Raw genomic sequence first — 24,299 nt, 5'->3', positions numbered from 1 at the left:
CCTGTCCAGCCTGTGCAGCATTTACAACTGTATTGAATTATCAACAACAAAATCTGAAAGCCTGAAGCAAACTTTTGCAAAGCCTGAAACTATGATTAAACTTTAATAAATCTGTTAATGTTTTTGTAACTCTTTACACAGCCATGTGTTGACAAGAAGGCATGATTTGAATAAATATAAATATGTCCTAGTTAGTGTTATCATATGCAGTTCTGGATCCTTTGTACTGTGCCTGAACGCTTGAACACATGAAAGAGGCGGATCAGAGAGCTGTCACTCAGCCATTCTTATGTGCACCACAATCATCATCATCATTTACCTCAGTACAAAAACAAACAAACAAAAGAAACCACAGCCCCACGTCTCTAAATATTGAAAACAGTGAGATTTGGGTTACAGTGCCAAACACCACAGCTTTGCATAATCACCCTGCAGTGATGCGATGTGGCATTTCTCAGAAAAACAACTTTCTGTCTGTACTATTATAATAAGCATGAGAATGGCCATTCTTAGGCTGGATCTGCCTGAGGCGAAACTGAAGGACAGTCCATGTCTGAAGGTTAATGGCCACATTTGCAGACTGGAAGCCATTCTTGTTTTTCTTTCTTTCTTTTTAGGTTTTCTTTTGAACAATTTATCATCTAAATGAGCACAGTTCCAATCTCACTCATTCTGTCTGGTCCAGTTTCAGACCAGATTAATGGAAATAAATGTGTATCTCTGTCATACAGAGTGCATTCATGCACATACTGCCTACTAAACACACACAATCCTCTAGTCTGCATGCTAAAATACAGAAATGCAGCCTCCTAAAGTCTGTGTGGTTCAGCTGGCATCTAGAAGACATAAATGTACTCCACTGGGCTTTATACTCAGAAAGTAATTTTATTCCTTGCTCCATCCAGATGGAGTAATATTAGATAAAACTCCTTGAGAACATTAATAAAGCCACTTGTTATATTGCCACTTTGGCTTTACCCAGGGTAGCCAGGTATTATCAGAGAGCCACACATCAACAACTGAAGTACGGAAATATAAAACAAGAAAGAACACCCTCTTAGAAGTCTAAAATGTCTGGACTTTGTTCTGAATTCTAAATAATTCACTGAGACTGAATAATACCTCTGGCCTTGTGCAGTGTTACATGCCTCCTATTAACTCATCCTATCAAGTCAGCTGCTATAAAGGACAAGCATCAGTGTGCCATTAGTGAGTAAATGGGAAAATGGATAAAGAAAATATCAGCAGACGTCCATTAAGACACTTTATTCCCCCCTTCTTCCTCTTCCGTCTTCTCCCTCCCTCACTGTAAAGCCCTGTTCATATCGGCATGTTTACTGCATGTTGACATGGAAAATATTTTAGGGTGAAATAGCAATGATTCATATATACACACACTCTCACTGTGCTCTGTGTTTGTCTTTAAACTTCACTTTTCCCCAAATCGTGTATATAAGCCATGTTTAGGAAGGGGAGATCACTCACTGCCTTATTCTCTGGACTCTGAGACACTGGGATACACTATTTTACAAACAAGGAGCTGCTTCATTTTTATACCTTCACATGGAAAACTTTGACAGGATTTGGGAAAAACAGGACTTTTCCTGTGGACACAGATTGCTGGACATTGCTGATGGGAACTTTGGCGAGTGTCTGAGTATTTAGACATTGTGGAGAGTTCTGTTTTGTTGAGCAGTGTTAACAGGGTCAGTGGCATTGGATTGTACAACTGCTTATTCAACAGTGGGAAAACTTTCAAAGTAAGAGCATTTCATGTGCATTAAACAGCCAACAGCAGCTGGATACAAGCCATAAACTAAGAAATTGTATAAATTCTAGCATTTACCATTGACCTCTAAAGAGCAGGAAAAAAAGAAAAGGTTGTTCAGTGACTTCCAGACTAAGGGCAAGGTACTTCATTCCTTTCATCACCTCTATGCGTGTGTCTGGAGTGTGTGTTGGTGTTTACACATAACAGCAAGCTGGTAATGCAGTGCTAGAGCATTGGGCATGACGACATGTCTCCAGGCTTGATGTTCTCTGCTACCGTTTACTAAACAGCCTTGATAGGACATGACTGTTTTAGTAAATACAGAAGGCGCGTGTGTGTGTGTGTCCTTGTGTATGTTTTGGGTTGATTTGGTACCAGGACAGTTAGCTTTCCGTTCAGGTCGCAGTTATATACACTGAAGGAGTGCATCCACTCACTTTAGAGGAATCAACGCGAACAGATTTGCTAGCTGTCAGACTTTTTTTTTCAAACTCTTTATCCACCACACAGTGAGGCGTGAAATCTATTTTACCCAGCTATAATCAGGACAGGTCTCACAAACACAAATCCCTCATGCGTGGAAGCTCTGCTATAATCGTTCCCTGTCTGAGTTTATATTATAAACACCACACACTTGTCTGCCCTGCACAAATGTGTGTGTGTGTAGGTGTGTGTGTGGGCGCGTTCCGTTAGTTCGACAGGTGTGTGGAAGACTGCCACGAGCCAGGCGGCAGGTGGAGATGAGGATTTATAGATCTTAATCATATCACTCTGTTGAGCAATAATTCTACTGCCTAAGGCAAGGAAGGTCCATAGCTACAGTAACATGTGATGCTGTGCTGGGTACCTCTCAGTCATATAGACACTACTGTGTTCCAGCATACATGTATATAGGCATTCACTGCAATACATCACAGCTTAATTTTGAGTGCTCTAAAAGGGGAAAGATAGCAGAAAATCAAACGGCTGATATGGTGAGAGTTTTTATACAAGTGCAAGTGCTATTGGATTCTCCACTGGGAAAAGATAAAAGCAGATGAGAAGAAATGCCAGGAGGAAAAAAGGATAATAACTGGTCGTTATCGACATGGTTGAAATTGGTGGATGAGGTTAACTGTCCAAATAACGAACATGTTAAGTACAAATACAAGAAACTGACAAACAGACAAGGGAAGTTCCAAAATATGAGTTACAAGAAAAGCAAAATGACTTTGGTTTCAGGGAGTTGGTAAGGTAAATCCCTAAGGTTTTGCTGTGTCTTATCTGGAAAGCTCCATCTGGAACACCGCATTCTCCCCCTGACCTTGTCATCCCCATCCATGGCGTGATTAACGGTTACAAATTTGCATTCATTTGAAACTGTCTGAATAAGACAGCAGAAGGTGATGTCTGCTGTTAATGAAGTCTCCGAGGCAAAACCCCTATAATGTTTCTTTTGGCAGATACACTCAAAAAGAGCTCATGCTGGATCGACAAGGCGAGCAGTCCACCCCTGCTCTTGATGCCACATCTTTCACCTGCCAGCGCCAAGTCTGAACAATGCAGGCAGAAAAGACAGACAAAAAAATAAATTAACTGGCTGCGCAAACTCTTCATAGTGCCAAAACAATTTGGGATGGAAGTGCGACATGTTGGGGCGCTGATATTCCAATATTTACTGTACTTTTTTTTGGTATATCTTTTGTCTTCCCCTCTTCACGCTTAACTCTTTCTTACAACCTCTTTTCAAATGCCTCTGATCCACTCTGCAAGTGGGCAGGAAAAGATAGATATCCTATTTGCTTGCACAGTCACGATTCCCAGAATGAGTTCTGAGCACAGTATGAGGCAGGACATTTCACACGGTACAATCAGATATGATTCCAAGTATGGCACAGCAAATGAAGCAGAACTCATGATCTATCCTAATGCAACCTCATCACTTGTTTTGAGATCAGTTATGCAAATTCTGACAGGCTGACCTCCCAACCTCCAACCACTAATGCACTTCTTATTTTGTGCCAGGATGTTAAATTCCACTTGATCTGGGTCTGAAGTGTTCTTTCTCTCTTCTCCTTTCTTCCTTTTTTGTTCTTTCTTTATGCCTTTCCCTGTTTCCCTCTGTGTTTAGTGTAAAGTGTGTTTGGTGGATGTCATGCTGCCTGTGTTTCAGGGTAAATAAAGGCCTTAGGCTGATGCCGAAGCAAGTGTTTATATTTATTTCAATAACGTAACTAAAGAACTAGATAGAAGGAAAACTGAAAAAAATGGAAAAGTGTATAAGTCACAAAACATTAATGAAATTCAGTTATTAAAATATCCACTGAAGATTTAAACTGGTTAGTTTGGTTGATGACTAAGTAAAGCCCAAATTTACCGTTTGGTGGGCTGAATCATAGACTCATAGTCATGTGTCCCAGGTGCTGAAATATGAAATGTTATCTATGATATTATATTACTATATTGGTTACAATTACTGTATCGATACATATAACAGACCACAGCATATTGCCAATGTCATGGATACATTTGAATCTTCTGCACAGATTCCTGTTATCGCAGTGCACCTGGGTTATTGTACTGTATATGTTTAAATTACTGTTCCACATCTGCTTTTGCAAATGTATTTTATGGTTGCATATAGAACTTTATCTGTATAGTTTTGTAATCTTTATATTTATTGTATCTTTATTTTTTATGTATATGTTTTATTTATATTTTTATTTATCACTTTTCATATTACAGTACAAGTTTTTCTTCCATGTATACTGCACATTACCTTATTTTACTTTTAAGTATCTTTTCCTGAATGGCAGTCAGAGGGAAAGCAAGCTATGAATTTCTTTCTACAGTGGAAGCCTGTTTCTTTGCACATATGACAATAAAGCTATTTCCATTTCCTTTGACTTATTAAAAACCTGTTGTTTGTATATAGTCCCGACTCCCCACTATAACTACATAGTGGTAAAATTCATTCAGAAATTAAAAATCAACATGTTGTGGCCTAAATTGAGTCACTGTGTTTATTTAGTAGTTAATTCACACCTCAGCATCTTTACAGCCTTCTTTCTTTTCTTTCTTTCTTTTTTTTTTTTTTTTTTTTACAGTTGGTCCCTTTGCCCTAATAAAGCTGCCTGCATCCAGTCAGCAGTATCTGTGCATGGAGAGGGAGTGACAGAGCAGGATTTCAGTGTGTGGTGTGGTGAAGAAGGACTGCATGGGAATGTGGATTTTTACCGTTTAGGAGAATCAGTTAACAATCCATCACACAAAGATCAGGTTACACCAACATGCAGGTTCTCCACTACTGGTCATCGCTCTTCTGACAGGACTGTTTTCTGTCAGTAAGGGCTTATTGTCTAGCTTTCTCTAGGGGTTGGGGGTAGGGGGAGGGTTTGGGTGAGAGAAATCCTATAGCCAGTTGCTCCTGTATGATAATTATTAATTTATTGCTTGTAAATTAAAATGAAAAATGCAGATGTAAAACTCTGAAGCCTTTTATTCATAACAAAAACAACAGCCACAGCATACACCATACATCAAGAATCCATTTTGTACAATAACAGTTGCACCAACAAAGCAACAATATAAATGTATAACATTACACAACACATAGACATATTTACAAAGTACAATTATCACTTGTATGTGAGACTCCAAGACTGTAGGTTCATCAGATACTTTAACTTAGCAGTAGTAAAACCAGTCTACCCTTTACCTTTTGTTGATTTTATAAAGCCAGTGGCTACACAATATGTAGACAATGGTGTAATTTAACTACTCCTCTAAATGTGCTGTCTGAGCGTTGTTTGTGTGATACCATCAAAGAATCACAGATAGCAGTGTGGAATGGCCTGATGTCAGCAGATCAGATCTAGGATCTGTTAATAATGAGTCAGATCTGATAGAGGCTAGCTTTAGTTAGAATAAAAGCTGACTGAGGATCTGATAGTGAGGCTGACTGCGGTCTCAGGGAGTGACACTCGTAGTCCGCTGCGGCTGACTCAGCTGTTCCTGTGGGAATCAAAGCCTTTTTACTCTGCTGTCACACGCTATAGTGATCTCAACTGTCTCAGTCAGCGCAAACACACTCTGTATGTTTGTGTGTATTTTCTTTCACAACAGAACCTCTCTAAAAACAAAAGTAACCAGACAGGTGCACTTTCCTGTCATGAGTCTTTTCAAACCAAACCTTCACCAGCTAAATGTCTTATTAAACCTCTGTGCCCTCGCGATGATAAATGATCCCTGTCGAGCCCAGTGGAGGGTAGAAATGCCCGCTGGGCCCGCTGTACTGGCTGAGGATAGGGCTAGTGTAACCTAAGGAGGAGTTGGTGGGTGAAGAGGAGAGCACAGGGGGAGCTGGCACTTGTGGTACCCACTCTGGACCAACTGAGTTGGGGGAGTAGCTACTGAAGTTTCCAGGCTGTGTGGGTCTGTGAGGCCCATCTAAAGGAAGGTTAATCTGCAGTGGCCTGCTCAACCCATCGCCTCCCACCTCATTAGCCGCTCCAGAGGTCACTCCAGACATCTCAGACAAAAAGCTGCTCAGACACGGTGCGGGACCTGACGATGAAGGGGAGGGGATCCTGTCCGGTGTGGGGGAGATGCTAAGGGCAGGGTTTCCAGAGTGTTTGGGGCTGCCCCTCTCGCTGTCACCTGACTCTGGAGCCCCCGAACTGCTGTCGCCACCGGAGAGGGAATCAGACTTCCTCTTTCTTTTGCGGCGGAAGTTTCCGTTGTCAAACATCTTTTCACAGTTTGGGTCAAGCGTCCAGTAGTTGCCCTTCCCTGTGATATTAGAGGTTGAAATTCAGTTTAGATTTTTAAAATGGGCAACTTATTTTACAATATGCAACAACAGCACATTTTATAAGCAATGTTATCAAACAGTAAATGGAAATTAAGGGATTTAATAATAACAGCCTTTCTCGGCTAGAGAGAAATATTAAAAACAGAGTGAAAAAGGATGCATAGAATTTTAAAATTTTACCTGGATCATCCTCATCTCTGGGTACTTTTTTGAAGCAGTCATTGAGTGACAGGTTGTGTCTGATGGAATTCTGCCAGCCCGCTTTACTCTTGTTGTAGAAAGGGAAGTTGTCCGCGACGTACTGGTAAATTTGACTCAGTGTCAGTCTCCTGTCTGGTGCTCCGTGGATAGCCATGGCAATGAGAGCGGAGTAGGAGTAGGGTGGCCTGACCAGCTTCATCAGGTCTTCTTGTGAGGGCAGAGAGAACCAGCTCAGCTCCCCTCCTGGGCCCCCAGCTGCAGTTGGACCCAGGTACGGCCTCTGCATGCCGTAGTGCTGAGGGACAAAGGGAGGGCCAGGGTTACCAGACGGGCCGGTGGTAGCCAGGTACGGTGGTGTGTTGATCCCGGAGCCGTTGAACCAGAGGTAAGGGTTTGGGGAGGAGGTGGTGTAGTCGCTCAGGTCGTAGGAGGTCGGAGTGGTGCGCTGAGGACTCGGCAGTGAGGGAGGAGGGTAGTAACAATCACTGTACATGCTGAGCTCAGGGGGCTCCTGGCCGAGGCTGGGGAACTGCGGGCCACATCGAGGAGGAGACTGGCCAGGGGCCTCAAATGAAGACATTGTCAAGTTTCTTCTCACCTCTTAGTGTCTCTTCTGAACCCTTTGGCTGTGGTTGTCCTTCCTTTTGATACCAAACACTTAGCGTTGAGTTTATCAGCCCCTGAAAGTCCTTTTCTCGTTCAGTCCTTTGCGGGTATTTGAATGTGACTTGATCAAAATGATGGTCTCTGAGCTTCTAAGTTGTAGGCAACTCTTCTCCACCCCTCTCTTGTCCGTTTGCCCTTGCTGTATGTCAAGATGTCACCTGTCATACAGGCTTTATCTGTTTCCCTGGAAACGCCCCCTGCCTCTTCTGATTGGTTGTTTTCTCAGGTGAGTGGTTAGTTCCTGCTTTCTCTCTCACTTTTTTTTCCTGATGTCAGCTAGTTCAGTTCCTCCACTTTTGCTAAACCTCAATCAAATAATTTTCCACTCAAGCTCAATCAGAGTCATCTGATATTTTTTTCATGACTGTGATGCAAATTTAAAGAAAATGTATTTGAATACACATTTGTTTGGCTTACTGGATTAAAAATTTGATTTTTTTTCTCCCCTAACTGCATGTTAGCCCTGCAGTAATGGACAGCTTAGTCACAATGAAGATGAATAATCTTCTTCTGCAGTGAGAAGACAGACAATTTAGTGAACACCCAGTCTAATGTAACATGTCATGTAATTTTCTGGTTCCAGCTTCTTTGTCTTATGATAGTAAACTGAATATCTTTTGGACTGCTGGTTGGTCAAAGCAAGCATCTAGAGGTTATGATTATTATTAATAATAATTATAATAAACAAAGGGTTAGGGTTAGGGTTAGGCTAACCCTAATAAACAAAGCAAGAGCAATATTGTTATGGCATCTTTAAGCCAGGTTTAGCGGGGGAAATATCATAGAAACAGGAGAAGCCTAGTGCGGTAAGAAGAACAATAGGCTATTAACAGCATTGCTGTGGCACTGGCTTGTGCAGTTCAACTGGGAATATATGGTACTTTGATATTATTTTGTCAATTCAAATGTATTCTCTGTAAACAAAGGGGACTTTTTATTTTGCATATACGGAAGCTAATATTTTTTCCAGAATTTCACACGTTCTCCGACAGGTAACTGATAAATTAAATGAAGGGAACTAACTAGTCAGCAACGTACTGGTGAATATGACACAATATCAGTCTCCTGTCTGGTATTTTTACACTCCTGTCACTCACTATGGTGATCTCTACTTTCTCAGTCAGTGCAAGACAGACTGTGTGTGTATCGTCTTTCACAACAGAACCTTTGCAAAAACAAAAGTAGCCCAACAGGTACGTTTTCCTGTCAAGAGTCCTTTAAAACCAAACTTTCCCTACCTTAATGTCTTATTAAACCTCTTTTCCTTCACGTTGATAGATGATCATCGAGCCCAGTGGAGGGTACAAATACCCACTGGACCCGCTGTACTGGCTGTGGATAGGGCTAATTTACCCGAAGGAGGAGTTGGTGGATGAAGAGGAGAGCACAGGGGGAGCTGGCATTTGGGGTACCCACTCTGGACCAACAAGCTGCTCAGATCTACGAGGCCCATCTAAAGGAAGGTTAATCTGCAGTGGCCTGCTTAAACCATAGAGCTGCTCCATGCCAGACAAGAAGCTGCTCAGATGATGATGAAGAGGAGGGGATCTTATCTGGTGTTGGGGGAGATCTTCCTCTTCCTTTTCTTCTCACAGTTTGTGGTTAAGTGTCAAGTAGTTGTGCTTTCCTGTGACATCAGATGGTGTAAGTTGTTGAGGTTCAGTTTAGACAGTAAATGGAAATAAAGTGAATTAATGATATAAGCCTTTATATTCAAAACAGAGCAAAAGAATAAAAATAGAATATTGCGATTTTAAAATATTACCTGGATCATCCTTATGTCTGGGTATGTTTTTGAAGCAGTCATTGACACAGTGACTGATGGGATTCTGCCAGCCCACTTCACTCTTGTTGTAAAAAGAGACGTTGTCAGATGTACTGGTAAATCTGACACAGTCTCCTTGGATAGTCATGGCAATGAGAGTAGGAGGAGATTAGGCGTAAGTGGGCCTGACCAGCTTCATCAGGTATTTTTGTGAGGGCAGAGAACACCAGCTAATTTTTTTTTTTTTTTTTAATTTTTTACCAAAACAATATTTCCTACCACTACATACTGGCAAATTATAATATAATGCGATTATGGAATAAGGGTGGTGATGGTGTGAAAATTATCTTGACATTCATAGGAAGTTACATCATACGTGCTTAAATTGAGAGTGCGCCACGCGCTCTCCTTTCCTCTGTCTGTTACCACGAGAACGCTGAATTTGACGATTGAACAATCTGATGAACTTTCCGAAGAAAAGACTTGTAACGTAAGTTTGACGAACTTTTTAAATTAAGTAATAGCTTTTAACCCCGTAAACTGTTGATTAAAACTCCAGCTGGTACATGTACGTACGGTCGCTCCTTTTGTCAAATGCTTAATGAGTTAAATATATATATATATTTTTAGTAGCGCATACCATGCTAACTAACGACAATATGTAGCTAACAGCCACGCGCTAACCACCAAACTAACGTTTCCCTTTGCTGCCGTGACCCCGGTTACCGTCGGGGTAAACTTTGTCGTGTTAGCTAGCTTGAGTTTTTTTTTCCAGTCAGGAGAGTATTGGTGGTGTCAGTTATTGTTTGTTTGTTTTTTTGTTTTTGTTTTTTGTTTTTTGTTTTTTTACCGCGGCTGATTTTGGAAACAAAAAACAAAAAACATAGATGGCCGAATCATCGTTGCCCACGGAGCAAGACCGCAAGGACGACGTGCTGGAGCTGAACAGAGACTTAGAAAGAATGATTGAAAGCGCTGAAAATATGTCAGGTATGTAATTATCTTATTTCATGGTAGCACTGTGTTAGGCTTCATGTATTGTCACAGCAAATAGGGATTCAGATGTGAATCCGTGGCAACAAATACTACTAGGTCAACTTCATTTTCCAAATATCTGCTGTATCATGGTCTTTCTTTCTCGTCCACCTGTAGTGCAGTTGACCTGGATGGCTTATGACATGGTGGCGCTGCGGACCAGTCCGGAGCTGGCGGCCTCTATGCGCAAACTTGAAGAAGCGTATCACAGATGCAGAGCTGCTGTGTATGGAGACTGTGACCAAGAGCCAGAGACGGACACACGTCCTGAGCCTGCTGCCACAACGCCTGCTCAGATGTGATGCTGTCATCAGCTCACAAGTAGTGCACTGAGAGGATTAAGTTGTTAAAGCAGTGTTAAATTTATTTGTAATTGTATTGTGTTCAAGTAAATATTGCATGATCCGTTGGGCTGTTTTTGCAGGTATTTGACTCTTGGTCAGTCTCTGACTACATTAAAACCTGATGCTTCATGCAGTAATGCAGACTTCAGCATTTTGAAGTCAGTTGATGTTAGCATGGCCTGTGAATTCTGTTTGTTTTGTAGGTGCTAATGTGATTTGATCTATTTACCCTGTTAAGTTGAATAAATAGAAACATCAAAATGAGACTGTGCTGTTGTTCTTTCTTTCTTTCTTGTAATAGACAGACTTAAGTCTGGCAATCTGATTTTGAACCTAATGTCAGTTCACTGTATGTTTGACTTTTAGTTAGAACGGTACACCTGTATGCAGAATTACATTTCAAATTTGTTAGATTTTGGTATGTTATTGTAATTGTAGCCTGTTCTTGTGTAATTATTTCTTTTTCCAGATGGAAAACGCAGAGAAGAGCACAGAACAAGCTACTTCCACTGCCTCTGAGGTGGAAAACATCCTGAAAAGGCTGGACTCGTTGTCTAACTGTATGGACCAACTGGCATGTATGTATGACTGTTTATTCCCGTTCCCTTTACACCTTCTAAACGTCAGGAAGCATCAATTATAGCAGTAAGGCGACCCTGATGATTGATTTCCAAGTATGCAAAGCGTCTGATGTAACTTGTCCTAGATCTGAAATGTGATAACCAAAAGTGGATTATTGTACACCAACTGCTGTTCAACTTAGCTTTGCTTGGAGATGTCAGTGGTGCAGAGGTACATGATGCTACATGATGTCTGTCAGATTGCTCTCTGCTGATGTGTAGATAGGAGTAACTGAAAGATTTAACACATGTGGGTGTCCATCAGGCCATTTGATGTGAGGCATGATGTTGAAACTTTTTTTTTTTTTTGCCAGGGGGGACAGATGTGGGCAAAGAGGTTGTCAGAGTAATCTGCTTACTGTGTTGTCTTAATTATAACTTTGCACTCACTTTGAGCTCAGGCTGGAAACAAACATCAGAGGTTTGTTATATATTAAACTTAAATGAACTGTAAATGATGCTGTGTCCCTTCTTTACAGTGTACCTCATTGGCAGTTAGTATACAAGGAATACACCTACTTTACCAATTTGTACTAAGATGAAATAATACAAGATGTTCTCTAACAGATACCAGTGTGTCTTACTTCCGTAAACTAATGCTTGTTTTAATTTAATATGAAAGACAAATAAAAATGCTTTAATGCTCAAATTTAGTTTTCCAAAATTGTTGGGATAATAGTGTCTATAAACACCACACCCATGTTTACTCAGTGTTGTATGCATACATATTTCTTTGTGTGAACTTAACATTGTCACTTTTTCTGTGTGAATTAGTTTGTAGTACGAAATTTATGCTTTTAGGGAAATATACCTGTGTCCCAATGATGTATCTTGTGTCAGTCATACGGTGAAACTGTAGTACTGCTTTGAAATAACAGGAGAAAATACAGTGCAACATAGTGTATACCATTACAGTTTTCATCCAGGCTGTTTGTTCTCGAGTACAATAATAGTTGGTGTTTGGAGCCTTATGTTTTCTGAAATGTGACCTTCGAACATCTTAGACCTGAGGCAGTTGTGAAACAAGATATTTGTTTTCTGTCTGCAGTGCGAACCCAGCTGAGGCAGTGTGATCTGATCGTTTGTGTTGGCTGTCCTGACAAGCTTGCGTTTCTGAAAAATCCAAGGCGCACCGAAGCAGCTGCCTCCAGCTTGACCTGAAACCGAGGCGTGAAGAACAGAGGTAATGCTGTGTGTCTGGAAAACATAGTTTAAAAAAAAAAAAATCATCACCCATGTAAAAGTCATTCTTTCTTACGAATTCTGTTTACTAAAAATACAAGTGAGGGTACCAAAAAAAGTTATTACGTAACAGTGACCTTTGTGGTTGCGGAAAAATTGTGACATTTGTTCAGATGTTCTTAAAAAGGCTACTGAACAAGCCGCACGTATGCGTGTGCACTAATTAGCACACAGCAACACCGAAACAGCCGCAAACACCCACATTAAGCCTGGTGTCGGTTCCGGTCAGAGTCCCGCAGGGTGCAGCAGACAACGGTGGCTCTGTGCTTCAGAGCTCTGGTCTGTGGCATCAGTGAGCAGCAGCAGGATGTGGGTGTGATGGGTAATCATCTCCTTCACCCCGGGGAAACTCTGCAGCACAGCAGCACACACAAGAAAAAAAAGACGACCAGAACCTAATGACGCAGCGCAGCACAAGTCAGCATCAAACACTCCCCGAGGCGTGCCACAAGATGTGAACTTTCCAGTTTATGTTGAGTGAACGCACTGACTTTTTCCCTCTCATTTTAACTGCGTGGACAGGGGTATCATCATTTTCCGTTTACCTCTGTGTTGTTGATTTCAGTGCTGAGGGAGTAGGAGCCGCCTCTCTTACGGATCTTGATGTTGTAAACCTTTTCTTGTTTCAGCAGTATCAAGGTGTAGGGGTGCCCAGCAGGGCCTTCTGGGCTGTCCCTCACCACGAATGCCCCGTCCTAAAGACAAATCCACGCACAAAATCTTGTGAAAGTTCAGCAGCACTTTTATGTATATGTGTATGTGTCATTCCGCTTTAGAAGAACAGTGAGATACGTGAGACCTTAGGAAGTAGCACCTGACCTGGTTAACGTTTCTGAGTGCGACTCTGCTTTGTGTCTGGTCACCTTTCCTCCATACCAGGTGGGATCCAAGCCCTGGATGCACCTTAAAGCAGTTGTAGTAAGGACTAAATAAACACTTTCTGCTTATTTTTTGGAAAAGACAGCTGTGTTTTAAATAATTGTTGTAAACGAAATGTAACAGAGGTATTTCAAGTTACCCAGTCTAGTGAATAAAATGCAGTCTGAGTTCTCACAGCAGACATAAGAGTTCCTCTGTTCTTTTTACAATAGCGCCATCTATTGTTTCCCTAATGACAGTGCTCTACATGTGTAACTGCAAAGAAAAGTTCACCCTTAGCATCCCATGTGTTCTCCATCCATCACGGTATACAGAGAAATTATGGCTTAGTTGTGTTTCTGCTTTCGATTCTCACCTGTTTCGGTTCTGGTGTTGAAGTGTTAACTGTAGTAGGTTGTGTTGGTTCTTGGAGAAGTGGAATAAATTTACCTGTTCTGGGAGGGGAAAGAGGAAATAGACCATTATTGAAAAAAATTTTTAATAATTACATTACCATGGACAAAGTGCTTGCTCGACTCATAGATTGTATAGATTGGACTCCCTGTAAGACGTGTGTGACTTTAGGGGTGTGTGGTTGAAGGAGGCTGCTGGTGAGTGATCCAGGAGCTTTGCTGCCCTCTTGTGGACATTATGGATAGTGTGCTATAGAAATGTGGTATTATTAAGACAAGAGTGCAACATTTTGCTGTCACAGACACAACACAATAAGCAATGGTCTGGTTGGCTGGTGTCAATATTAGGAAAATTTATGAAAACATTTTACAATTGTTGAGATAATCAAAGCCCAACACATTATACCTCTACCAAGTACAAATAAAGAGTCAGGATATTCACCAGTAAGCAAGGTGAATGGGGAGTAATTGAATGTACAATAACCTGTATTTCGTCTTGTTCGGGGAGGAAGTGGAGGTTTGGGGGTCCTTCCAGCAGGCGAGGGATTGTGAACAGGATCTTCTCACATAAAGTGCATACACAGTGAACACATTAGGAAACACGTACACCAGTTCTGCTTTCAGAGCACACAAAGTGAAAAGCAACTGATATACTGAGATGTTTATTTTTCATGTGATTGCATTTCTTTGTGCACAGCGCTGATGTTTAGCCACTCTTTGGGGTTGAGGTGGCTTCATTGTGTCTACAGAGGCAGACGGCTCGTAGTTACCTTCACAGGACCTGTTGCATATGGTCATATAGCTGTCTTCCTCTTCCACCTTGACTGGATCCTCATAGAGATGATCACTGTCATCCTCCTGGCTGCAGCACAGATGTGTCACATGACAGATCAGATAACAGGAGGTGGTTTTGTGAACTCCTCACATGTTGCATGTGGCATATGAACTAACATTTTAATTATATATTTTTTAAATTTAGTACCAAGGAAAGAGGATGACTTGGCGGTAGTTCGTAGTGTTACTTACATACTCATCAGAGTCCCAAACATCTACGTCCTGTACTGTATAGGAAAATACACAGTAAATTAAAAAAAAGTATCGGACCCAAGATTTATGTTGTCAGCGGCTTAGTTGAATTGGGATGTTCTTTACCTATCTTTTATTTATCTATGTTGGAGACTTTTGTGCTTTTTATCTGCACAAAAAAAGAAAGTTATTAATTGTTGTTAGTTACACATTCATTGAAAGCTGTAAAATAAAATCTGCTTTCTTACTGATGACCAAAGGCCCTCTTCAGCTCCGCTTTGTTGATTTTACTTTTGATCTTAGTGATTATTCTATAAAGATGCAAGAGCAAAACATTAGCCAAATATGTTCACTTTTACATTTTAGCTGTGGCTTCCACAAGCTGCTACAGCCTAGTGCCGATTACATGATATCAGGGAATGTAAAGTGCTTGTGTACTGTCATGCATTGCCACAATGAACTTTTACGCCTTAACAGACATTGGCTTATCTTTTTTTTTTTTTTTTTTTGGAAAACTGTGTGCTATCAGTGAAATAAATATATCTGTAAATAGACACACGGTGTGTCTACGATGTGGAAGGCTGCATCAGAGCTTGTATCCCAGTCTCAGCCTGTCCCACATCAGGCCTCTTGGCATCTCACACCCAGGTGAGAGAGGAGGGGAGAGGGGAAGAAGAGGTGATCAATCACGCTCAGATCCCCCTAGAACCCCCAGGCATGTCTAGGTGAATACATGAGTCCTCCTGGGAGGTCCTTGTGGGAGATCACCCCTCTCCCCCTGTTTTCCTCCTCTGTCCTGACTGGGAAACATATCCCCCATGGAAGACATAATTCTGTCACTGCAGAGGAGACATGAGATACAGTATAATTATAAAGCAAGTAATGGACCAAATTAGAATAGAATAGACTTTATTATCAATACACAGTCATGCGCAATGAAGTTAGGGTAAATTTAGCTGAGCATTAAATCAGTGTAAGACAACATTTAGAAAATTAGATTTTTATTAAGTCCAAAATGTTTGAAAATGTTAATTCCCCAAAACTGTAGAAGAAATATCTAGAAAGGACAAAGAGTGGTTTTTGTTTTTTGTTTTGTTTTCAGCAGACATGACTGGAGGAGCAGTTGTATTCATCTAACTTGTGGAGCACAGCCAACCCACAGCATCATATGGAGGCCAATATGGAACCAATAATGTACCCAGTGGAGAGCAGAGATAAGGGGCAGAGCGGTGAGGGCCTCCAGTGGGGCGAAACATTCATTAACACACAGCAGGACAGCATGGGAAATACAGGACATCCCCAGAAGCAAACAGACAAATGGGGATGGATGAGAGGGAGTGTTTTGGTCTGTGAGAGTGCTACTTGTTCCTTTGACAGTCAGGAATTTATTTTTAAACTGTTGTATAGTAGTGGTTTCTCAGCTTTTCTGTCTTTTTTTTTTTAGTGAGCAGCACAACCTCATTTTGCCCTTTTGCCCTATAAAAATTGTACATCCACCTATATGTTGTTCATAGATGTTAGATGTGAGCATAGATGTAGTTCTGGTGTTTCTTGAACCAGTGCACATGGGCTGATGTCCAATTTTAAACAATAAGCACCCAAATGGGGCTTTGTTGACTGATGTTGCTTGAGTTCCTTGGGATACAGTGACACTAGTTGATCTGTAATGTTAGAATGACTCGTGTTTTCATGCTGTAATATCTCACTTAGCTTGTTATTTCCTGCTTCTACAGTAACTGGTCTGCAAAGATCATAAAGAGCCCTGCAGCCAGCCCCCTTTATCTTAGGTCCCCCCCTCCAGGCATGGACCCCCTGATGAAGGTAATATCCATGCCATCACTCATTTAGCTGAGACAGTGACAGGTTTATGACACGTCCAGCTGAGAGGAAGATTTTTGGAGTTACAGGGGGGTTTAGAAGAAAGAAGGAGGCAGATGAATGGCTCCTTTAGACACAGATAGGCCAGTGGGCGGAGATGAGGCTCCTCTTAGACCTAATTACTTGCAAATTATAAGATTAGAAATAAACTCGCATTCAAGGTGGAATGTGAGTCACGCTTATTTATAACTGTCTCCTCCCTGGATTTACAGAGGAATAACTGGACCCCGGCGTTTTTCTGAGAGTAACAGTAACTCGAAGTTTGGTCAAAATTCCTGTGACAGTTTGCAAAGCGGTTTCTTCCCTCTCGCTTTGATGTATTGTGATACATTTGCATTGCCTGTGGGATGACTCGGATAGGCAGCGGTGTCTCCGGATTATCAGGCCAAATACATTCTAACCTCTAGAGGTGGAAATACTTCCCTGATTTGTCTTTCAAAAGCCTCGCTGCTCTTTGAATGAAATCAATACACGTTGACATCAAAGTGATAGTGGATCAACACCTTGGATAGGTGTGAGTTGCGGCATGTTATCCATGTAATCCTCTGTTAAGTGTATTCAGTCCATTCTTATTCTAATAGACACAGGTTGTGCGCAGCTGGGATTTATTAAGTGAAATAAGTTTTTTTCCCCAGCTATTGATTGAAATAAAACGTCGAGTCTTTTTTTTTTTACTTTTACTTTATTTTTATTAAACAAAGGACAGTATTCATAAATAGACACTCACGTATTTATACAAGTTGACATGGAAAAAAGGAATGAAAAGTGCAAACAGATATTTAACAAGCCCTTAACTGTGAACTAGACAGAAAATGGATCCATGTAAAAGTCTTATCATTATTATTATTATTATTTAATTAACTTGTTTGGGTCCACGGTATCTCCGTCTAAAGCCGTGTCCGTCCCCACCCTCCCTCCTGGCGCACACATGTTTGACTATAACCTGGGAGCAGTCCTCACAGTTCACTTTGCAGCACCAGTGGAATTTGCAGTTGCAGCTGCTCAGTACCTCCGTGCGCCTCTCCTCCACCCTCAGGCCGCAGTCATGACACAGCCTGCGGCAGCTCTGTCTCTCCCACTGGGTCAAACCCTCTCCGTGCTTCACGCACTCCCGGCCCTCGGTGCCGTACAGCCCCAGGCTTGTGTTCTTGGTGCAGTAGTCCGGAGAGTCCTCCAGGTAGATGAGCTCTGTCTGGGCGATGCCTCCGAACGCGTCCACGATGGCACCTCTGTTATCCGCGCTGTTGCCGGCTCTCATGCGCTTTTTGTCGATGTCCAGTTTTTGGGCTTGACTGTGCTTGATCTTCAAGTAGTTCCCAATCTCTCTGAAATCTGACAGCTGCGTCCAGCAGGTTTGGACGCTGCAGCTCTCAGACATGCCGTGGCATCTGCAGATGCGCTTCATGGTTGCCTTCACAGCCTGTCGGAAATCAGGGACAGTAAATTACTGTCAACGACTTTAAACTGAGTAGAGTCAGTTAAATGACTGTGGTGTGAGTATAACTTACCTGCCGCCCGGCTTCGTTGTTGTGCAGGTTGACAGCAGCCCTGGAGTCCTGACCTGTCTCCTGTGCGTCCACGTACTGTTTGGAAATCCTCTCCCCGAAATCTACGTTATCACTGCAGCCACCCCACAACCAGCCGCGACCACCTGCACATAAAATATCACCGGAAACCAGATCAGCAACTTTAACCCTACAAAACAAAGTACCATAACTTTAAATAAACGCCTGCAGATCAAAGATAAGTTTTGTGTCCTCAGCAGGTCACAGTGGCTTGTTAGATGTGAAATAATAGTCCGGGTAATACTGGATTTTTGCTGTTATCCTCACCAATTTTCCCGTTCTTTGAGACATCGCAGCCACAGTCGTCCAGGTCTCCCAGACTGCAGTTCCTGGTCAGAGTGTACATGACGCCTGCCGCACTGATGGCGTGGACGAAAGAGGTCTCTCTGGTGGCTGTCAGTGAGGGGAAGTTAGCAATCACGTTTTATTTGTCATGTAGAGCAAAGTAATTTCAAACTTTCATTAATGAGATCAGCTTCAAAAACTGAAAGTAATGAATGAATGTCTATGAATAGAATGATCCTTCAAACATGTTTCGGCAAATACTGTAAAAAAAATTTTTTTAGCTGCAACTGTGCACTAAAATTGCAGAAATTGTCATTGCTGTACAGAAATCCAATTAAAATTTCTGCAACTTTAAAATGACTGTGATGCAGATCTATAAGTAATATTCCAAACATCATGTTTATTAATGGATCCCAATACAGTCATTTTTTATTTCCATATCTTTGCATGTGTCACGTGTTGTATAGAAACAATATTCTTTACACAGCTAAGACACGTTTTGCGCATACATGCAATCTTCATCATTTATGCACCTATAATCATAACTCAGCAAAGGAACTGTATTTACTTTCTCAACCTACCGCGTCTTAGTCCTTTGAGCTGGGTTGCGCTGTCGGGACAGTTCCATCTATCCCACGCAAACTGTTGCTTGCACTCTTCCATCCCACTCTTTGCACCCACCTGCACGCTTCTTGCATAGGTGAGATAGGCCTGCAGGGGAAGCAGTGACAGTTATTTCTTTATTCATTTAGGTCTTGAATCGCATTTTGAAAAGTTATCCTCAACTTTTCAGAGTTTAAAGTTTAAATGCTTTCTATTTACCTTCGGTCCCGTCATAAGAAAGTTACTTGCCACCCTGAGAAGAAGATAGAGGATAAAGAATGAGATCAACCCATCTTAACTTTACATAAATATATATATAAAATATACAGGAAAACAGTGTAAGTAGTGTCTTACCAAGCATATCCCGGACACAGTTTGTATAAAAGAGGCAGGAGCCAATATAATGGATGCATTATTTCACCTACACCGTTAGCCGTTAGAGTAGATGAGATCTACTTATTTTGACCCTGTGTGCTGCAACTTTCTCTTTTATATGAATGAAGAACAAATGGAACTCTTGTTCTTTGTCCCTCGGGTCCGAGAAAGCTGATTGGGTGACGGGTTCAGGAAACGCCTATATGCGCACTTCAAAGGGTGGCATTAGGCGACAGTTTATTTTCTACCCTTAGGCTGTATGACACCGGGGCACTAATATACAGATTACGGAATCAGGATTTGGCCACTGATAAACCAGACAGAGTCGTATGTATTATAAAAATATTTATTAAGTAACATTTTCAATTAGAAATACATTTAAAATATTAGACAATTTTTAGACCTCAAACAAGACAAACGCAACAAATCCAACGAGTTATCCCCTAAATACCAACATAAATGAGTGAGCATGCGTGGAGAATTTATATACAGAATCAAATCTGTAAGATAAAAGTGCATTAAAAGGCTTCAAGTAATGTGATACTTATATTACTGTACAAGTCTTATTGGTGTCCATAATGCTGAAACAAATGAAAAATGATGAGCATACTGACTCAATAGTCTCTGCAACAAATAGCATTCAGTGCCGGCGCGCACGGTGCCTGCGCTTCGTTTTATTATGTGGTTTCCTCCCACTGTCTTTACGCGCACAGTAATATTTAGTAACAACTTGCGTGCATTTGTCGCACTTCACTGTGCAGCACCAGTGAAATTTGCAGTTGCAGCTGCTCACAACCTCGATGCGCTTCTCCACCACTCTGAGGCCGCATTCGTAACAGAGCCTGCGGCAGCTCTTTTTCTCCCACTGGGACATGTTCTTGTTGCCCTTCAGACACTCCCGCCCCTCGGTGCCCTGATATCCCATGCTCTGGTTCTTGACGCAGTAATCCGGGGAATCCTCCAGGTAAATGAGCTCCGTCCGAGCGATGCTGCGAAAAGCTTGAGCGATGGCTCCCCTGTTGTCCGCGCTGTTCCCAGCCCTCGCTGGCTTCTTGTCCATCTCCAGTTTCTTCGCGTGTTCGTGCTTCATCTTCAGGTAGTTACCCACCTCTCTGAAGTCCGCCAGCTGCATCCAGCAAGTTTGGATGCTGCAGCTCCCAGACACTCCGTGACACTTACAGGCTCTCCTCATGGTGGCTTTGATTGCCTGCCAACAGAGTGAGAGTGTTAGTTGGAACAAACCTACACAACTTTTTCTTTCTTCATTGATTGACACTCATATGTAACACATAAAGTTGTTCTGACCTGGGTCATTCATACTTTTCTGAATTTCAGAAGTTTCAGAAGAAGAACACAGCTCACAAAAGTGATTCCAGAACCCCCCCCCCCCCCCCCCCCCCCCCCCCCAGTAAACTCAGATCTTACCAGTCTTCCTGCTTCGTTGTTATGCAGGTTGACTGCTGCTCGGGAGTCATGCCCATCTTCCAGCGCGTCCACAAACTGTTTGGAGATCTTCTCTCCAAACGCCGCATTATCACTGCAGCCTCCCCAAATCCATCCTCTGCCACCTGGGGATTAAAAATGCGCAGTTATTACATTAAGTTAATTAAAGATCCAGGTCATGTAATTTAGTCTAATAGTGATTAGACCACGCACAGAACAAAAATGTACCTGTCTGTCCAATTCTGGAGTCATCGCATCCGCAGTTGTCAAAGTCCCCCATACTGCAGTTCTTGGTGAGCGTGTACATCACCCCTGCCGCGCTGATGGCATGGACAAAAGACGTCTCCCTTGTGGCTACAATAAGTGACAAAGAAAGAAAACCACGATATTAAACTTAGCTGTCTATTTAATGCACAACACTGCCCAAATTCTGTGCGTAAATGGCGCGTAAACCGAGCTTAAAGGCGTTATTGAAGATTAATTCGGTTAAATACCATTTTGAGCATCTTGGCGGTTTTGTCTGTGTGGTTCCAGCAAGGAATCTAAGTTCATGTTTGTGTGTCTACTCTCCGAGGAGGTCAGAGCATACGATCAGCTACAGCACCTTCACTACACTGAAGGATAACCTTTATGCAGGACAGCGTCAACAAAGTTGGCAGTTGCTGGAAGTGAACTCATTACCGTAGCATGCCATGCATATGATGCAAATATGTGGATACAAATGTCTTACCACTTCGAAGGCCGTTGTGTGTGGATAACTGGAGCGTGCTCTCTGGGCAGTTCCACCTGTCCCACGCGAACTGGTGTTTGCACTCCTGTATTCCATTCTGCGCGCCCACTTGCACACTGCTGGCGTAAGTCAGAAAAGCCTGGGGAGAGAAAGCATAATGATATTGTTATTTATTATTGCATTTACATTATACAATCAGCTAGGGCCAAACATATTAGGCCCTAGCTGACTGTCCCAGAAGAGGTTTGACGCACAAAACTTGCTCAAATAGATTAAGACAAAAATGTTCTTACCTTAGGTCCAGTCATGAGGAAATTATTCACGGTCCTACAGAAAGAAAACAAGACAGTCGCGTTAATCCCAGGTCACTATACCACCGGCAAACACACATCACACTGTAGAATTTTAAAATTAATTCATCCAGAATTAAGCCACATACCAGGCGAAGGCAAACTGAAAGTGACAGCACATGGACAGAACCATGGCTGTAAGGAGATGTAATGGTCCCATAGCGGCTGTATTCCAAGCGGAGGCCTGCTTGTTCTTATCCCAGATGTGAGCACCAAGAGAGAAGAGGGCAACTGACGTTGTAGCCAGACCCCACGCTGATGATATTTATATGGTCGTGCTCCTTTGATTGACAGATTTGTCCTGCAGGTAACGTTTCACTGTGAAAATGCGTCAACGACGACACTGATTGCCGCGTCCTATAGACAAATAGGAGCCGTCGGTGCATAAGTGCACTTCAAAGTAATGACACAGACAGTTAAACAGCCCCTCATTCATTCACCTGTCATTCCCAGGCTTTAATCCTTATACGCTTTTCCCACGAAATGAAAAATATATTCAGTGGATCAAATCAGTGTATCATCACATAGGAACATCGCAAACAGGACAAATAAAACCATATGATGTTGTAATCGTGCCATCATTTAATTTCAGGTTTATTAAGATATAAATAAATTATATTACAATGATACTATAGGAGACAAGTGAGCAACCTCACTGTGTCACTATAAAGCTATCACTGAATACTGGACACACAAAATCCTATATTGTAACAATATATGGGAAAAGTACACTTATTTCTTGTTAGAGGATTTAACAGGGGTTGGTCACAACACTGTGGAACTTGGTTTCCCCAAAATGCACTAAATAGGCTTCCATACATTACGGAAATAGAGCACTGAATGCCGTCGGCCTCATGTGTAGCTGGAAACGTTTGGGAAATGGCACCAGTGTCCCAGGGAGAGAGACGGTGACTACAAAGCCATAAAGGCTTTCAGGGGCTGACGGTATATAGTCATGTAAATATTGCCTCACACATCGGCGACTTTGGCAACGTCGTGATAATAGGATAATAGATGTTTCCCTTGGAAACAACTTGGTGTGAAAACAGTCTGGAATTTACAAGAGTATAAACACATAAGAGCTTTAATGTTTCAGCCATTAAATTGTAAGTTAGTTTATTGGTATACTGTGTAATTTAGTTATATAATGCGTTTGAGTTGTAGATTTCTGGTCAAGTCCAAAAAATAGATCAGATTCATATTGATCATGCGTAATATAGAAATCCAGGGATTATCCAGCGTTTAGTTCCATCGCATTTAATTCTGCTGATCTTCTCCCCTTGATTTAGATTACATAATCACTGCCATCATCAACAGTCATCATGCCAAGTTTCTGTCATTTCATACTCTTACTGTGATTTGATGTGAGAGAAGTTACCGAGTTAGTGATTAACATTACAGTTTTTAAGTAAAATGGCTTACACTTGTCAAATCCCCTTTAAGCCACTCAAAATCCCCTAAAACAACAATTCACTCAGCGCGGTGGACAATAGGTGGACGGCTGGGCGAGGTCCGCGGCGAAGTGTAGGTGAGGATAATCCCCACTAATTAGATATCACCCTCATTCATACCGCAGTATGACTGAAACCTAGAGCCTCTCAACACCTAGCCGAGGGAAGTAATACAGAGCGATTAAAAATCAATCTGGGATGTTTCATAATTTGTTCTTGAGTGAGTTGCCTCCTTTAACGAATTTAATGGGTTAATAACCTGCAAACATTAGCAGTCTATCCAGCTGGGCGTGTTTCTACATAAGTACTAGATGTCTCCTTAACATCGAAACTCTCAAGGACAAATCACGTGGGATGATAAGTGTCATTTAAATAGATTTTAATTTCTAATATGGATTTCAAGAAAAGTAGGAAATTTTGGCTCACCTGTCAAAAATATAATTAGACAAATATTTATAATTATAATTTAAAAATTACTACAAATAATTTCAACACTCCTTACTTCATTATATATTCTATTTTTATGCAGCTTTGTGATAATGTGTATTGTAGCGCAGCTTTAAAATGGACAGAAAACATGTCAGGGTCAGGACCTTTGAATTGCACTGTGCTTAAAATAACATGAGCGAAAAATGCACGTTAATTAAATTGGTCTAACAGACATTTCAGACACATTAGGCCGTCCAGGGTGCGTTGATGCGTGATTTATGGCGGTGCAAAGTGAGAGAAATAGAGCAATAAAGGCTCAGGAGGTGACAGGCTTGACAGACCGAGGAAGGGTGGCAGGACTGGTGACGCCAGAGAGCCACACCAGTCAGGGATACCAGTAACCAGTAAGGCGGAGATTCTGGCCTATAAATTACCACTGTAGTACTCTGGAATTGAA

General features: G+C 41.8%; 4 protein-coding genes across 4 annotated transcripts; 1 reads left to right on the top strand and 3 right to left on the bottom strand.

Annotated features, from left to right (window-relative positions):
- Nucleotides 1-5,231: 5,231 nt before the first annotated feature.
- foxi3b (forkhead box I3b) lies at nt 5,232-7,564 on the bottom strand. The gene is made up of 2 exons (XM_041048484.1): nt 6,744-7,564; nt 5,232-6,541 (listed from the first exon to the last, which is right to left on the bottom strand). The coding sequence occupies exons 1-2, from the start codon at nt 7,342-7,344 to the stop codon at nt 5,964-5,966; spliced, it is 1,179 nt and encodes a 392-aa protein (XP_040904418.1). The 5' UTR covers nt 7,345-7,564; the 3' UTR covers nt 5,232-5,963.
- A 2,064-nt stretch (nt 7,565-9,628) lies between these two features.
- On the top strand, nt 9,629-10,742 carry syce3 (synaptonemal complex central element protein 3). The gene is made up of 3 exons (XM_041048498.1): nt 9,629-9,685; nt 10,083-10,185; nt 10,348-10,742. The coding sequence occupies exons 2-3, from the start codon at nt 10,083-10,085 to the stop codon at nt 10,530-10,532; spliced, it is 288 nt and encodes a 95-aa protein (XP_040904432.1). The 5' UTR covers nt 9,629-9,685; the 3' UTR covers nt 10,533-10,742.
- A 6,722-nt stretch (nt 10,743-17,464) lies between these two features.
- Nucleotides 17,465-19,477, bottom strand: LOC121188935 (protein Wnt-8-like). Its single transcript, XM_041048880.1, has 6 exons — nt 19,419-19,477; nt 19,284-19,317; nt 19,043-19,172; nt 18,444-18,569; nt 18,120-18,262; nt 17,465-18,031 (listed from the first exon to the last, which is right to left on the bottom strand). Exons 1-6 carry the CDS (start codon nt 19,475-19,477, stop codon nt 17,465-17,467), a joined length of 1,059 nt encoding a protein of 352 aa, XP_040904814.1.
- Nucleotides 19,478-20,079: 602 nt separating this feature from the next.
- Nucleotides 20,080-22,122, bottom strand: LOC121188538 (protein Wnt-8a-like). Its single transcript, XM_041048342.1, has 6 exons — nt 22,052-22,122; nt 21,906-21,939; nt 21,613-21,751; nt 21,111-21,236; nt 20,865-21,007; nt 20,080-20,646 (listed from the first exon to the last, which is right to left on the bottom strand). Exons 1-6 carry the CDS (start codon nt 22,120-22,122, stop codon nt 20,080-20,082), a joined length of 1,080 nt encoding a protein of 359 aa, XP_040904276.1.
- Between the last annotated feature and the right edge of the window lie 2,177 nt (nt 22,123-24,299).

Source organism: Toxotes jaculatrix, chromosome 10 (genome assembly GCF_017976425.1).
Source record: "Toxotes jaculatrix isolate fToxJac2 chromosome 10, fToxJac2.pri, whole genome shotgun sequence".
In the NCBI taxonomy this organism is placed as follows: Eukaryota; Metazoa; Chordata; class Actinopteri; family Toxotidae; genus Toxotes; species Toxotes jaculatrix.
Note: the sequence above shows the minus strand (reverse complement) of the source record. Positions and strands in the feature narration are given on the sequence as shown.

What these genes read in the sequence shown, in the direction of transcription:
- foxi3b (XM_041048484.1), bottom strand. Translation starts at nt 7,344, where the DNA reads ATGTCTTCATTTGAGGCCCCTGGCCAGTCTCCTCCTCGATGTGGCCCG. An exon ending in CAGAGATGAGGATGATCCAG is followed by an intron (nt 6,542 to 6,743) that starts GTAAAATTTTAA and finishes CTAATATCACAG; the next exon opens with GGAAGGGCAACTACTGGACG.
- syce3 (XM_041048498.1), top strand. Translation starts at nt 10,083, where the DNA reads ATGGCCGAATCATCGTTGCCCACGGAGCAAGACCGCAAGGACGACGTG. An exon ending in AAGCGCTGAAAATATGTCAG is followed by an intron (nt 10,186 to 10,347) that starts GTATGTAATTAT and finishes GTCCACCTGTAG; the next exon opens with TGCAGTTGACCTGGATGGCT.
- LOC121188935 (XM_041048880.1), bottom strand. Translation starts at nt 19,477, where the DNA reads ATGCATCCATTATATTGGCTCCTGCCTCTTTTATACAAACTGTGTCCG. An exon ending in CTCAAAGAACGGGAAAATTG is followed by an intron (nt 18,263 to 18,443) that starts GTGAGGATAACA and finishes TTTTATGTGCAG; the next exon opens with GTGGTCGCGGCTGGTTGTGG. An exon ending in ACAACGAAGCCGGGCGGCAG is followed by an intron (nt 18,032 to 18,119) that starts GTAAGTTATACT and finishes GATTTCCGACAG; the next exon opens with GCTGTGAAGGCAACCATGAA.
- LOC121188538 (XM_041048342.1), bottom strand. Translation starts at nt 22,122, where the DNA reads ATGGGACCATTACATCTCCTTACAGCCATGGTTCTGTCCATGTGCTGT. An exon ending in TCCTCATGACTGGACCTAAG is followed by an intron (nt 21,752 to 21,905) that starts GTAAGAACATTT and finishes TTCTCTCCCCAG; the next exon opens with GCTTTTCTGACTTACGCCAG. An exon ending in ACAACGAAGCAGGAAGACTG is followed by an intron (nt 20,647 to 20,864) that starts GTAAGATCTGAG and finishes CTCTGTTGGCAG; the next exon opens with GCAATCAAAGCCACCATGAG.